Below are 14,919 nucleotides of genomic sequence, written 5' to 3'. Positions count from 1 at the left end.
TGCAGGCAGATGCCTTATATACAAATGTTAGAGTCACCAACGTTTGCTCTGACGGAACCCTATATTGCCAGGTGCCATCGAAGGGCCTAGCCAAACTCTGCGAGATCTTGCAAAAGTTGGAAGACTACTTCCATTACAAGGTGTGTAAGGAGAAGGGAGATGCTGAGGTAATTTTTTTTACTGTTACACTCCCTGCATCTCAGCTTAACTCTTTACAGAGGCTCTGAGCAGGAATTCTGTCTTTCAGGACGTTTCAGAAAGCATTAGTATTAAACAGGGCAGTTATCTAAAACCCTGAATGTAGCTGTTAGTAACTGTTCCCAGCCAGCTTCAGAATACCATACAATTTCTTAGTAAAACCTTTATTAAACACAAAAACTATTGTAAATAGTTTTTGGAATACTTATGAATAATTTCTTAAACAAAAGCTAGTAAACTGGATGTAGTAAATTTCCTGTTCTCTCTCATACAGACTTCCCCACTTTGTTGCTATTCTATATTTCAATGCAAGGTTTCAACATGACGTTTACACTTCTGTACGTTGGTGCACACAAACACGCTAATGTTTTTTCAGGTGATTTTTTTTTTTAGTCTTTATAGAGTGACCATGATTTATATAGGGTGTCGTCTGCACTCTTCTGAGCTTGAAAATGGAAAAACCTGAGTTGCAGCCCAACTCTTTGGAGCCTTGTCAGCAAACAAAAGTCTGGGGACCCTACCAGCTAGCAGCGTTCCAACCCTCGAGTTAATAGTTGACTGGCTCACTTGTTGGTGAGACAGAAATCTGTAGTCTGTACCATACAGCTTTTGGGATCAGCATATCCACTATCCATTCCCTGGATCTCTAAGACTCTCATTCTGTAGAGCACGAGCTTTTTCCCATGAGCCAAGTCAGGTAAGCGTATACAAACCATCACCTCACTGAGCTCTGCCCCGTTCTCTCTTTAACTGGGGCAAGATTGCTGTTTAACTCAATTAGCTAATCGCTAAATGTAGGTTCCATTGTCTCTGTAGCCACTAGGTGTGACAAATTCTCCCTTCCCAGATCCTCCCTCTAGGTCTGTAAAACACACTACCCTGGAGTCAAACATTATTTAATAGACTGCTTCCTTAATAAGGAAAGCTGGACTAGCGCTCACCTGTGTCCTAAGTGGGACAGGGATAGGGACCCAGCCCTTGCAGCAGACATGTCTTGGTCCTATATGGGTCAGCCATTAAGTCCACAGGGCTATCTTTAACTCCTGTATTTATAACCTTTCCCCCCAGAATCTGGCTATATTCTCAGATGATAAATAGCATGGGACCTTCAAGCCTGCTTGCCCTAAATGAAAACCTCTCCTACAACTTCTTAAAGTTCCTGAGCATGTGTAGCAACTGCCACACCCTATTTCTGAATGTTCCTGGTCCTCTCTTAGTGAGTCCCTCTGCCCTGCAGTTTGCAGATGTGCAGGCAGAGACTTCAAACAGAAACCTGTGATTCCTTTCTTTGTGCCAAAAAGTCAACTACACTATAAAGCATGTGGGTTGCATCTGTTTTCAAATCTGTAGTGGGCTGAGATGGAAATGAAGAGAGCTTTCATCATCATCCCTTTTGGCTCCAGGATATTGGAGATGCTTGACATTCTAATACACAGCTTGATGAATGTTTCAGTTTTAGTCTCCTTGCTGAAGCTTTTGCAAGCCATCTCTTGTAGTAGTCTCTGCTCTTGGTCTGTCACTTTTATGCTTCTCTGGATAAGAACGGTTTACAACCAACCCAATAGGTTTCCTCCTCATATAAACAATCAAGATGTTCTCCCCCACCCCCTAAGAGATCCCCTTGTGCCTCTCATTCTTGCCTGACTTTTCTGATGGGTAAGGCTTTTGTAGAGGTGAGGTGCAAGCCCCCCATGGCACTTGCAAGACCCACATGCCACATTGAAGTAAAAAGCAGTGCAGTTAAGCAGACCAGTTTTTAAACCTTTTCCAGCTTTGCCTATCAAGATTTAGGGCAGCTCTGGTGCTCATTCTCTCCTTGGAAATATAACCTTGAATATTTTTTTTAAAACCCCTTAGGACTGATCCAAAGTGATAAACAGAAACTATTTAAGTATCAGAGGGGTGTCCGTGTTAGTGTATATCTACAAAAACAATGAGGAGTCCGGTGGCACCTTAAAGACTAACCGATTTATTTGGGCATAAGCTTTCATGGGTAAAAAACCCACTTCAGATGCATGGAGTGAAAATTTACAGACACAGGTATAAATATATATTGGCACATGAAGAGAAGGGAGTTACCTTACAAGTGGAGAACCAGTGTTGAAGGCCAATTCAGTCAGGGTGGATGTGGTCCGCTCCCAATAATTGATGAGGAGGTGTCAATACCCAGAGAGGGAAAATTGCTTTTGTAGTGAGCCAGCTACTCCCAGTCCCTATTGAAGCCCAAATTGATGGTGTTACCTTTGCAAATGAATTGTAGCTCAGCAGTTTCTCTTTGAAGTCTGCTTCAGGAATACTCAAGAACAGATTTAACAGTAGCCATTCTTCAAAAAAAAAAAAAATTCAAAAACAGCGTTATTATTTACCCTTGTTTCTTTATCGCAGCAGGCACCTGAATGTTTTGTCTCATTACCTTTCTGTGGCAAAATCTGCGTGTTCCATTGTAAAGGAAAATGGGCTCGTGTGGAGGTAAGAAACAAGTGGTTGGTTGGATGTTTTTTTTCACCACTGAACTAACTTCCCTGTGTCAACTGAAAATTGCTGCTCTTCTTCGATTTCCCACATAGCATCTGCTATTTTTGCAGGTCTGGGGGTTGGCTAAAATCTGGATCATTGAATTCTTTGACACTGATTTTGGCATATGTATCATTTTACATTGGCTACTTACTCAAATAGTAAACACACATAAGTAATCTTTTACTTGAGCTGATGGAATGGGGAATAGATCCCTGTAGGTCTATCTTACAGTTTTTGTGTTGTCATTTAACATATTTCATTTCAACAAGCCATAGCATCATAACATGGAAAATAAAATGCACTGGCAACATATTTTCTTCCATTTCCTTAAACTATGTATTTGCTTTTTAAAGGTACTCTGTTGCTCTCTTGCTAGTATCAAGTTATCCTTACCACTCACATTCTCATTTCAGATAACAAGCGTTCACAGTAGTCGTGCACTAGATGTGCAGTTCATGGATACCGGAACAGTTGCCTCTGTAAAAGTATCGGAGCTTCGAGATATTCCATCACAGTTCCTGAGAGAAATAATCACCCTACCACCCCAGGTACAAACATCATTTTTAAGTAAAGCTGATGGCCTCTATACCTCTCTTGGCCATGTCTTAGTCTTGATAATTTTAGATGTGTGCTCTGCAGTGATTTGTGGTTTTAAAACATTTTAAGATTGCCTGTTCTGCACTATGGTTCCTTTTAGTTTGTGCCAGCAATGTCCACAGGAGGCAGTTAGCAATTCACACCCCTGTAGTCCAAAGTTCATGTTAACGTAGTCCTCTTTCAAACTGGGCTACATTAACGTGAACTTATGTACCTTTTCATTTGCTCCAGCAGCATCCACTCAGGGCAGTTAACACACAACACTTTGGTGCCCTCTGCAGGTCTACACACTCTCTCACTCCCCCCCTCGCCCCCCACCTACCTACCTTGTGGACCACACTTGAGCACAGTATAGATGTAGCCTTAGAAGTAATGTTAGGATGTGCATTCTAACTCTTTATAGTGTACAGTTTTAAATAAATACAGATTACGTTCTTGTGTGCTCACAGTAGAAGGCTGTGGTGGTTGTCTTACTGTATGGGTAAAGGGACTCCATTCTGCAGACCACCGCATTCTTAGTGGTTGAAGTAACTTACAGCATAATAGGCTCCTTCTTTCACTCTTTTAATATCATATATCTTTTAATCCATCTGAGTTAAAGCTTGTAATAAACTACCTAGTTTCTGTGCAGGTAAACTTCAATAGTATAACATAATCTGTTGAAGAGTGCCATGTAATTAAATTGTACCATTAACATACTCCATGTCTTTTAGGCTAAGAAGTGCTGTTTAGCAGATCTTCCCCGTAACATTGGCATGTGGACTCCAGATGCTGTATTGTGGCTGAGAGATACAGTATTAAATTGTCCTGATTGCAGCATTAAGGTAAATGTAAATATCTCAAACATTTGAAATTCAATAAAATATGGAAGACCAGGTTGCAATGTGAATGAAGAGTTATAATAAAATGTCATCATGAAGTTACAGGAACTTGGTACCTTCACCCTCCACCAGACAGTCAGGTTTTGATGCAAAAAACAAAATTCTTTCAGACTTAAAAACGTTTACCTACATTAGTTTGGTTTGAAAAGCTATTATACTAGACAATTTACAGCTTTGTAGCCTCCCCTAACGCTTGTATTCTGTATGAATTCATCATTTTTGACACATTTGATACAAAGCATATTTGTTTGCATTTCCCAGCAAACCCTTTTTATACAATTCTTGGATCTGCATTTAAAGAAGACAGAGAATTTTCCCCCTTCCAAATTCTCCTGTGCTAGCTCGGTATAATTCCTTCTTACCAGCAAATGAGGGCAAGAAAAAAGCAAAACTCTCTTGTTTTTGTGCCGCCTCATAAAAAATGAAGTGGGTGGATGACCCTGCTCAGTTATTTTCATGTCTCCAGCAGGTGGAGGTAACTCTTCCAGCTGGCTAGGAGAGGAATCTTTTAGTTTTCTGTTCTTATTTGCTTTTATTTCTATATGACAAGTCACTACCCGCAAGCCAGGCTGTGGCTCTGCTGTGCGCCAGCTTGCTGCTCAGAAACGTCCGATGTGGATGCCGCTACAGCGCCGTGAAAGTCCCACTAAGCCACGCTCTGGGATTTTCACTGCGCTGTAGCAGTGTCCACACCAGTTGTTACGGCACGGCAAACCAGTGTGCCGTAGATTCGCACCCTGGCTTGCAGTGTAGTAACTAGCCAAGGAAATAGGCCCTAACACAATGTAGTTTAATTTAGTACAGTCCATTTGCAGACTCATTTTTTTGGATGTGCTGAGTAGATGTCAACCATTTATAGTGTGACCTACTTACCTAATTGTCTGGGAGCACCCTTCAAAGGGAAACAAGTGTTCAGAGTCTGCTATGATTAGTACATCTTGCCCCTAATTTCATTACAGGGTACCACTATGAGTGCGCCTTTTGAGAAGCACGCTTTGTAGCTTTCCCTTTTCTTCTCTGCTTTAGTCTTGAATACTGCACATTTAAAATACTGCTGGTCTAGTCTGGCATATGTAGATATTGTAAAATGATATTGTCAGATGTGTGGCTGTGTGTGTTCCCTCTGTGTGCCATCTCAGCTCTGTGCAGACAGCTGGCACAGCAGACCTCGATCAAACTGCCCAATGACCATGAGATTCATTAAGGTACGAAGGCACCCGGCCAGGTTTATTGTCAACAAAGAAAGGTAATAGCATCCAGCAGACTCTACGGGGATACTAAGACATGTATGCCTGTGACAATGGACGCAGCTCTGTGAATGGCGGAACTTTCTATTCCCCACCCCCCGCAGGCCGGCCAAAGACACTCCCTCTGAGACTCCATTTTATACACCAATACAAACTAGTATTTTGACCATAGTTAGTTACTTCCCCCTGACGTGGGTTGTTACCATCCATTACCTTGTACATGTTGGTTCGATCAAAACATCTCTATCCATTATTACTGTCATCTTGACCTTCTCTTTAGGAGGGGTCTGTGTGTTCTCGTTATCTTTGGGGTGTGTTTGTACCATACTTGGTATCAGGGTACTTGTACCATACTTCTGGAATGCATTTGTGTGAGTGTCCGCCTTCATGTAGTGACTAAGGTTGGAATTTTCAAAAGAGATTAGATACTTAACTCCCACAGAAAGTCAGTGGGATTTGTGTACCTAAGTCCCTTATACTCTTTAAAAATCTCAGTCTAAGCTTTTAGTATTTCTTGGCTCTGAACAAATTCGCATTCAGCATCACTCAATGGCAAAATATGCTCAACCTTAGGACAGTGCGTTTTATCTTTTCTTTCCATATCTTCCTTTCTGGTCTTCCCCCCCACCCCCTTTCTTCCGTCTGCATTTTCCTCCCTGCAACAACTCTTGATTCCTAGTCCCTTCCCCATTTCATCTGCTAAGGTGATCTGGCTATGAAATATTTAATGCTGATGCTTGAAACATCCCGTTGAGTAATTGGGGCAGGGCTGTTCACATTTGTCAGTCCACGAGGATGTGGTTTTCCACGGTTTTGTCTCCTGATTTACACTAGCATATGAAAGAGAAGAATCAAAATCTGTTGCGTCAATCTCTGCAGATTCATGAAGGTAACGTTACTTTGGATTACTCAGCTTGCAAAGATACTCTTACAATTGTTATCATGAAGGATAGAATTTACTGTGGATAAATTGGAGAGAGTCCAGCGAAGGGCAACAAAAATGATTAGGGGTCTGGAACACATGAGTTATGAGGAGAGGCTGAGGGAGCTGGGATTGTTTAGCCTGCAGAAGAGAAGAATGAGGGGGGATTTGATAGCTGCTTTCAACTACCTGAAAGGGGGTTCCAAAGAGGATGGCTCTAGACTGTTCTCAATGGTATCAGATGACAGAACGAGGAGTAATGGTCTCAAGCTGCAGTGGGGGAGGTTTAGATTGGATATTGGGAAAAACTCTCTCACTAAGAGGGTGGTGAAACACTGGAATGCGTTACCTAGGGAGGTGGTAGAATCTCCTTCCTTAGAGGTTTTTAAGGTCAGGCTTGACAAAGCCCTGGCTGGGATGATTTAACTGGGAATTGGTCCTGCTTCGAGCAGGGGGTTGGACTAGATGACCTTCTGGGGTCCCTTCCAACCCTTATATTCTATGATTCTACTTGGCCTTGTAAATGAAATCTTAGTATCTAGAGAATCCAGATATGCCATGAGGGCTGAAGAAATGCATCAAGTAGGCTAGAAGATTAATACTGCAGCCATAATAGATTGCTTTTTTCTTGTCTCCCATCTGCTAGTATGATGTGTTAATATCCACTTTTCTGGCCTGAAATATGTGGTCTCTGAAAAATTAAATTAACATGTAAGAAATTAGTTATCTACACTGCCAAATTCACACACCAGAGCACTTGTACCGGAATACTATTGTTACTGATGTAACATAGCAAAAATCATTAGACCAATGCTTTAAAAATGGGTGCCCAAAGGTGGTATTCTAAGTTGGTGGGAGCTGCTATGTTCTCAGGGTATTTGAAAATTAGGCAGTTTTATTTAGGGGCCGAAGTATGAACTTGGAAGTCTAACTATAGGCAAAAAGAAAAGGAGTACTTGTGGCACCTTAGAGACTAACCAATTTATTTGAGCATAAGCTTTCGTGAGCTAGCTTTGAAACCTGTAACTATAGGCATTCATTCATTGGAAAATCTAGGCCTGTATTTAATAGGCTTCCACTGTCTAACTGTGGAGAAATTCCCCTCTACTCTCCTGACTTCTGTCCAAGCCATTCCTGCAGACCTCCTAAAATGCTCACTTTCTGTGGACCTTATCTTTTATTCCACTTATTTTAAAAAGCTGGAAAGATGCATTGATTCACAGTGGAAATCTGTTGATGATAACTTGGGTTTTCTGCACTGACTAAATCTGAGTTAATGGTAAAAGCAGCTTTTAATCCAGTTTTACAGCATTCTTGAGACTTCTAGTGATCATAAAAATTTAGGTTTCAGAGGAACAGCCGTGTTAGTCTGTATTCGCAAAAAGAAAAGGAGTACTTGTGGCACCTTAGAGACTAACCAATTTATTTGAGCATGAGCTTTCGTGAGCATCTGATGAAGTGAGCTGTAGCTCACGAAAGCTCATGCTCAAATAAATTGGTTAGTCTCTAAGGTGCCACAAGTACTCCTTTTCTTTTTTCCTAAAAATTTAGTAATTTCCCTGAAGTTCTTGATGCGAAGTTGCACCATGTATTGGTATATATAGTGTTTCAGTCAATAATCTTTAAGACCCAAAACATACCTAACACTTCAAACAGTGTATGTTAAGCAGACACAAAATCCTAACTTAACACACAACCTAAAAAGTAAGGAATTGAAAAGTTCAGACAACAGTGGCGGCCTTCTACTCTGCTACACAGATGCACAACCACCATATGTCAGGGAACATCATAACTTTAATTCTTTCCTAAGGGGGATACTAGCATTACAAGATTTCTCTCCCTGTTTCCTTTGTCGAAGATCTCAATACAAATGCCTGAAGAGTAGCAAAAGTGGTTCCCTATGCGCTGGCAACTGCCAGTTTGGATGTAGGGAACATTACTGGGGTCATAAGTGGGGGCAGATGACAAAATACAGAACTGTGCCTCCCCATAACTGTTCAGAAAGGCTCCCATGTACCTTGTCGGAGAATGATGGCAGCCAACCCATACCGTGTTCTCGGTTTAGCTGTTGCATGTAAGGATTCACTTATAATAAATACTAATATTTTTTTAAATTAACATGAGACACCCCATTGAGCTATCACTAACTACAAACTTCAGTCTTTCTGCAGTCTCGCTTTTAGTCAAGGGGTCTGAAAAATTGAGACTCGAAATGAAACCTTTAAGATCAATTTTTAATTGTTTAGAACTCGTACAGATTTATTTGGAAATGCTAAACTCTGAGATTTTACTGTAAATTTGATGCAGGCACACATTTTTCCATACAAAACTTGGTCTCTAAGGTGCCACAAGTACTCATTTTCTTTTTGCGGATACAGACTAACATGACTGCTACTCTGAACTCTTGCGGTAAGTGCAAAATTTGAGCCCAACCTAGAGTGACCAGATGTCCCGATTTTATAGACACAGTCCCAATTCTGGGTTCTTTTTCTTATATAGGCTCTTATTACCTCCCCACCCCTGTCCCAATTTTTCAAATTTGCTGTCTGGTCACCCTAGCCTAACTTCAACGATGGTGTTGCTCCTACTCTTCCACATTGAGCAGTTTGCTGCACTTGCCGTTTTCAGCCATCGTGAAAACCTTTGTCCACATATTTTGTTAGCTTTACCTTAGCAGTAAACTATTTGTGCCAAGTCTTTGACAATATTTTTATTTCAAAATAAATTACTGTTAACATAACCATTCCAGTTTTTCCTCCTGTAAAAGGCTTTAATCTTGTTTCATATAAAATTGAAGGTGCAGATGCATTTAATAATAGGAGTTTACTTTATTTCTTCCCTTCAAAGGTTGCTAAACTGGATGACTCAAAGGGAATTGCACATATTTATTTGTTTACTCCCAAGAACTTCCCAGACCCTGATCGGAGCATCAATCGGCAGATCACTAATGAGGACTTGTGGAAGCATCAGAAAGATGTCTTCTTGAGTGTTGCACCCAGTGGAGCTGGTCCTATAAAAGGGAAAAGTGATACTATCCTTGCTCCAGAATTACTTGGCCTAGGCCTCAAGAAAAGCCTCATGGGGTCGATCAAGCTTGCTCCAGAACCCAGCAGTGTGGTGCCTACTGTTGACATGCCACTTCTTCTACCCTTACCGAAACCCGGTGAGCACATGGATGTCTATGTTTCAGTGGCCTGCCACCCTGGTCACTTTGTCGTCCAGCCTTGGCAAGAGATCCACAACCTAGAAGTCCTCATGGAAGAAATGATTCTGTACTACAGCATGGCAGAGGAGAGATCCATTGCCGTTAAGAAGAACAATCTGTATGCTGCTAAAGTAGAAAATAAGTAAGTAGATGCTTTTGTAAAAGATATGTATTATCTTGAGTAAGGCTGTTGTCTACGGTGATACTTGCAGGGTCCAAATGCCCGGCACTAGCATTAGAGATATGCACTGAGAAATCTTAATTGGTGCTCAATCTTCTCAGAGTTAGATTAACATGAATTATGCATTTCTAGGTAATGTTTGGCCTCATTCCAGTTCACAAGGGAAAGTGTCCACATTTCAGATTGTCAGCAATCTGAGACCAAGGAAGGTGAATGAGGTTGTAGACTACGTGCCTCCAGGTCAGAGTTAGAACACAATGGTTGAAACACTGCTTCTGTTCCTGCTGTACCTGATCTGATGCTCTCAGTTTAGCCATAGGTCTGTCAATCGAGCACTTTTTTGCCAGCAGTAAATTCACATGAAAATTATTTGCCCCTTGATTGCTAGTTATTTATCACTGTGAGTATAAGATTCTTTTCATCACAACTGTTTCCGTCAAATGGCTGTTTTAATTTAGCTATACCGTACAAAAATCTCTGTTTCAAGTAGTAGTGTGACACACAATTACAGTCTGAGCATTGAAAAGGCCAGGTAAGAAAGAGTTAGTGGAAGAACAATTTATACAGATTCTACTGTTGTTCCGAAATACATGTTGGGGAGTCTTCGGAAGTCATCTTGTATGTGTGCCTAGAGCTCTCGTGGAGGGTTCATTTTCATTCATCTAAATCATCAGTCAGAAATCTGTCTGCCTTGTTGTTTCATCCATGTTATTCCCCTTCCACTGGCTCCCCCTTTTCAGCCTCATACTTGTTTTTCCCTTTTAGGGCCCTTCGTGACTTACCTTTATCCAAGCTATTAGGCACTTTACAAGCTTTTTACTTTAGTCCCATGGACTTTCATTGAAACATAGCCAGTCATTTTTTGAAAAAATGTGACTTAAACACTAAAGTACTTCTAAAAATTTTACCCATCATTTCCTATATGACACAAAGCAGTCAGTGCCCATCCATGCTGTTCGAACAATTTAACTGTTGTTGTACATGAGGGTTCTTCCATGCTGTCTCCTTTGCTTCCTGTGCTGCTCCAGGGAGATGGCAGGTCTGTGACCCTGGGCACCCTGGGAATGCTGATTGGCTAGCTGTGGGGGTTTTTTGTTCTGCCACTCAGTGGGGGTCACCAAAAATATTCTCCACCCTGGCCAGAAAAACAGCCTGAAACTCCTGCCCATGGAGCTCCTTGTAAATGTCTGCAAAGCCTCTGTTTTGTCATTCAAATCACTCCTTAAAAATTCACCTCTGCCATGATATCACTATAACATGTTGATACTGGCTAGGTAATGTGTGTACTTGTTTCCTAGAACATCAAAGTTTTTTCAGATTTTGCTTTTTGAAAAATGGATTTTTCTACTAAATTTTTTCAGTAGAAAATTGTAAAACTATTTTTCAAATGTATTTTTCAGTTTTTGGATTTGGATCTTTTCTATTCCTCCTCCATTTTTTTTTAAATTCCAAACCAGAAAAGAAAGGGGTAGACAGTGTTCATTTCTTTCCTCCCCCAAACACCCACTCTACCACATTTTTCTGTTCTCTCTCTCTCTCCTCTTTTTCCAGTGAGGGAGGGAGTAAAGGGAGGAGGAGGATTCCAGAATTGATAAAACAATACTTATTTCATGTTTGTCGTTTTGTTTGTAGCTGTATTAGTCCCAGAATATTAGAGAGGCAGGGTGGGTGAGGTAATATCTTTTACTGGATCAACTTCTGTTGGTAAAAGAGACAAGACTTTGAACCACACAGAGCTCTTATACAGATCAGATCAGAAGAGGCACCAATAAAAGATCTTCGTCTTTGTGTGCTTGCTCATAGAATCATAGAATATGAGGGTTGGAAGGGAACTCGAGGTCATCTAATACAACCCCCTGCTCAAAGCAGGACCAATTCCTAACTAAATCATTCCATTCAGGGCTTTGTCAAGCTTGACCTTAAAAACCTCTAAGGAGATTCCACCACCTCCCTAGGTAACTCACTCCAGTGGTTCACCACCCTCCTAGTGAAAAAGTTTTCCCTAATATCCAACCTAAACCTCCCCCACTGCAACCTGAGACCATTACTCCTTGCTCTGTCATCTGCTACCACTAAGAACAGTCTAGATCCATCCTCTTTGGAACCCCCTTTCAGGTAGTTGAAAGCAGCTATCAGATCCCCCTTCATTCTTCTCTTTTGCAGACGAAATAATCCTCATAAATCATGTGCTCCAGCCCCCTAATCATTTTTGTTGACTTCCGCTGGACTCTTCCCAATTTTTTCACATCCTGCTTGTAGTGTGGGGCCCAAAACTGAACACAGTACTCCAGATGAGACCTCATCAATGCCAAATAGAGGGGAATGATTACATCCCTCAATCTGCTGGCAATGCTCCTACTTGTACAGCCCAAAATGCCCTTAGCCTTTTTGGCAACAAGGGCACATTGTAGACTCATATCCAGCTTCTCATCCACTAACCCCTAGGCCCTTTTCTGCAGAACTGCTGCCTAGCCGCTCAGTCCCTGGTCTGTAGCGGTGCATGGGATTATTCTGTCCTAAGTGCAAGACTCTGCACTTGTCCTTGTTGAACCTCATCAGATTTCTTTTGGCCCAATCCTCTAATTTGTCTAGGTCCCTCTGGATCCTGTCCCTACCCTCCAGCATATCTACCACTCCTTCCAGTTTAGTGTCTTCTGCAAACTTGCTGAGGGTGCAATCCACACCATCCTCCAGATCATCAATGAAGATATTGAACAAAACCGGTTCCAGGACCAACCCTTGGGGCACTCCGCTTGATACCGGCTGCCAACTAGACATGGAGCCATTGATCACTACCCATTGAGCCCGACGATCTAGGCAGCTTTCTAGCCACCTTCTAGTCCGTTCATCTAGCCCATACTTCCTTAACTTGCTGGCAAGAATACTGTGGGAAACTGTATCAAAAGCTTTGCTAAAGTCAAGGAATAACATGTCCACTGTGTTCCCCTCATCCACAGAGCCAGTAATTTCATCATAGAAGACGATTAGATTAGTCAGGCATGACCTTCCCTTGGTGAATCCATGCTGACTATTCCTGATCACTTTCCTCTCCTCTAAGTGCTTCAGAATTGATTCCTTGAGGACCTGCTCCATGATTTTTCCGGGGACTGAGGTGAGGCTGACTGGCCTGTAGTTCCCCAGATCCTCCTCCTTCCCTTTTTTAAAGATGGGCACTACGTTAGCCTTTTTCCAGTCATCTGGGACCTCCCCCGATCGCCATGAGTTTTCAAAGATAATGGCCAATGGCTCTGCAATCACATCTGGCAACTCCTTTAGCATGCTTCGATGTAGCACATCCTGCTCCATGGACTTGTGCTCATCCAGCTTTTCTAAATAGTCCAGAACCACTTCTTTCCCCACAGAGGGCTGGTCCCTTCTCCCCATGCTGTGCTGCCCAGTGCAGCAGTCTGGGAGCTGACCTTGTTCGTGAAGACAGAGGCAAAAAAAGCATTGAGTATATTAGCTTTTTCCACATCCTCTGTCACTAAGTTGCCTCCCTCATTCAGTAAGGAGCCCACACTTTCCTTGACCACCTTCTTGTTGCTAACATATCTGAAGAAACCCTTCTTGTTACTCTTAACATCTCTTGCTAGCTGCAACTCCAGGTGTGATTTGGCCCTCCTGATTTCACTCCTGCATGCCTGAGCAATATTTTTATACTCTTCCCTTGTCATTTGTCCAATCTTCCACTTCTTGTAAGCTTCTTTTTTGTGTTTAAGATCAAGGATTTCACTGTTAAGCCAATGAGATTTTTGTCAATGTCATGAGATTTTTTGCCTTAGCAGTATCTGCAGAGTCAGCTGTAGCTCCCTCTGGAGTGCAGTACCCATGCATCGTTATATTAGGTATCACTGGCCCTATGCCCTCTCAGTTCCTTCTTACCACCTATGGTGGTTAGTTAGAGCACCTTTCCCTTGCCTTGCAAGGGCTAGAGTTTCTTCTGCTTCAGTCTTTGAGCCTTAAGGCCTTGTAAGTAGTTTTTTTACAGTAGTTAGTAAGTAGTTAGAGACAGAGTCCCTGTGGGGCTTGCTCCGGTCTCTGGTTTTTAAGCCCTGCTCTGACTGTAACAGGCCTATACCTATTAGTGACCCCCATATCAGCTGCCTCAAATGCTTGGGGGAATCCCATGTGAAGAAGTGTCACATCTGTAAGAACTTTCATCCCAGAACTCAGAAAGAGCGAGACATCCGTTTTGAGGGCCCTCCTTCTGGAGGGCTGCTCTACACACGGCATTGGAACCTTCCCGGACAGACACTGCCCTGAGCACCTCTGCCTTGGCGCACAGCATACCCCCTGGCACCGGACTCTGCCCAGCACCTCTCCCTGGCACCAATGCCTCAGAAGAGGTCAAAGAAGAGTGACTCCCTAGCACCGAGCAAGAAGGGCAAAGGACCCAGTTCGGGCCGACAGCCCGTGCCGGAGCCAAATGGGGCCCCCTCTCCCCAAGGGATCTGCCACTGACTCCAGGGAGCAGTAAGGGACCCAGACTGGTGGCAATGCCGATGCCTTCCCAGGCTCTCCTGGCTCCCAGAGAGCAGAGGCCTCCAGTAGCATCGTCCGCACCGCATGTGTCTCAGGTCACGGCAAAGGCTCCCCATGAGGGCAAACCAGCAGTAAAGACCCCCCAGAGGGCGGGCAAATGACGCCGGTCTCTGGAGACAAGACGGCGCTCTCCGTCTCCATGCCCCAGGTCTCTGTCTTCTGTGGGGCGTCCTAAATTGCTGGCACCGTGCTCATGGTCTCCGCCCGCCTGATGCAGGTCACCTAGAGGAAGGCGCTGGTCACCATATTGCTGGCACCAATCATCCTCCTGGAGGCTGTCTCCTCAGCACAGATTTCCATCTCCCAGATGGTGGGAGCGGTCTCTATTGCAGTACCAATCCTCCCCTCTCCCCCCCCCGCCCCGGCCCCGGAACCAATGCTCCTTGAGGCACCGCTCTCCCGTGGCAACAGTTAGCCATAAGACACAAGCTTTGATGGCCACTCCATGGTCACTGGAAGGTGTTTCCCCTGGTTCAGGAAGGGAATTCAGCCCTTTGCCCCGCCACCACACCGGTGCGATTGGGCACCTGAGGCTGCGTTGACCTCCACAATGCTGTCATGGCAGCCAGGCCAGTAGCTGGCGCAATGGCCCTACTGGAGCGCCTGGGGCATGCCTCTGGTGCTGACGC

The 14,919-nt window shown here is 43.2% G+C and overlaps 1 protein-coding gene across 7 annotated transcripts in view; it reads left to right on the top strand.

Annotated features, from left to right (window-relative positions):
- The window catches only part of TDRD7 (tudor domain containing 7), a 105,492-nt gene that overhangs the window by 77,368 nt on the left and 13,205 nt on the right, over positions 1 to 14,919 (top strand). For 4 of the 7 annotated variants that reach the window (XM_075128935.1, XM_048849684.2, XM_075128934.1 and 1 more), the window contains 5 exons: positions 6 to 167; positions 2,584 to 2,667; positions 3,129 to 3,263; positions 4,026 to 4,136; positions 9,210 to 9,709. In XM_075128935.1, the coding sequence (XP_074985036.1) occupies positions 6 to 167; positions 2,584 to 2,667; positions 3,129 to 3,263; positions 4,026 to 4,136; positions 9,210 to 9,709 (992 nt within the window). The remainder of the gene's footprint in view (positions 1 to 5; positions 168 to 2,583; positions 2,668 to 3,128; positions 3,264 to 4,025; positions 4,137 to 9,209; positions 9,710 to 14,919) is intronic. The other 3 variants (XM_048849687.2, XM_048849686.2, XM_075128933.1) reach the window with 3 other exon arrangements.

Source organism: Caretta caretta, chromosome 5 (genome assembly GCF_965140235.1).
Source record: "Caretta caretta isolate rCarCar2 chromosome 5, rCarCar1.hap1, whole genome shotgun sequence".
In the NCBI taxonomy this organism is placed as follows: domain Eukaryota; kingdom Metazoa; phylum Chordata; order Testudines; family Cheloniidae; genus Caretta; species Caretta caretta.
Note: the sequence above shows the minus strand (reverse complement) of the source record. Positions and strands in the feature narration are given on the sequence as shown.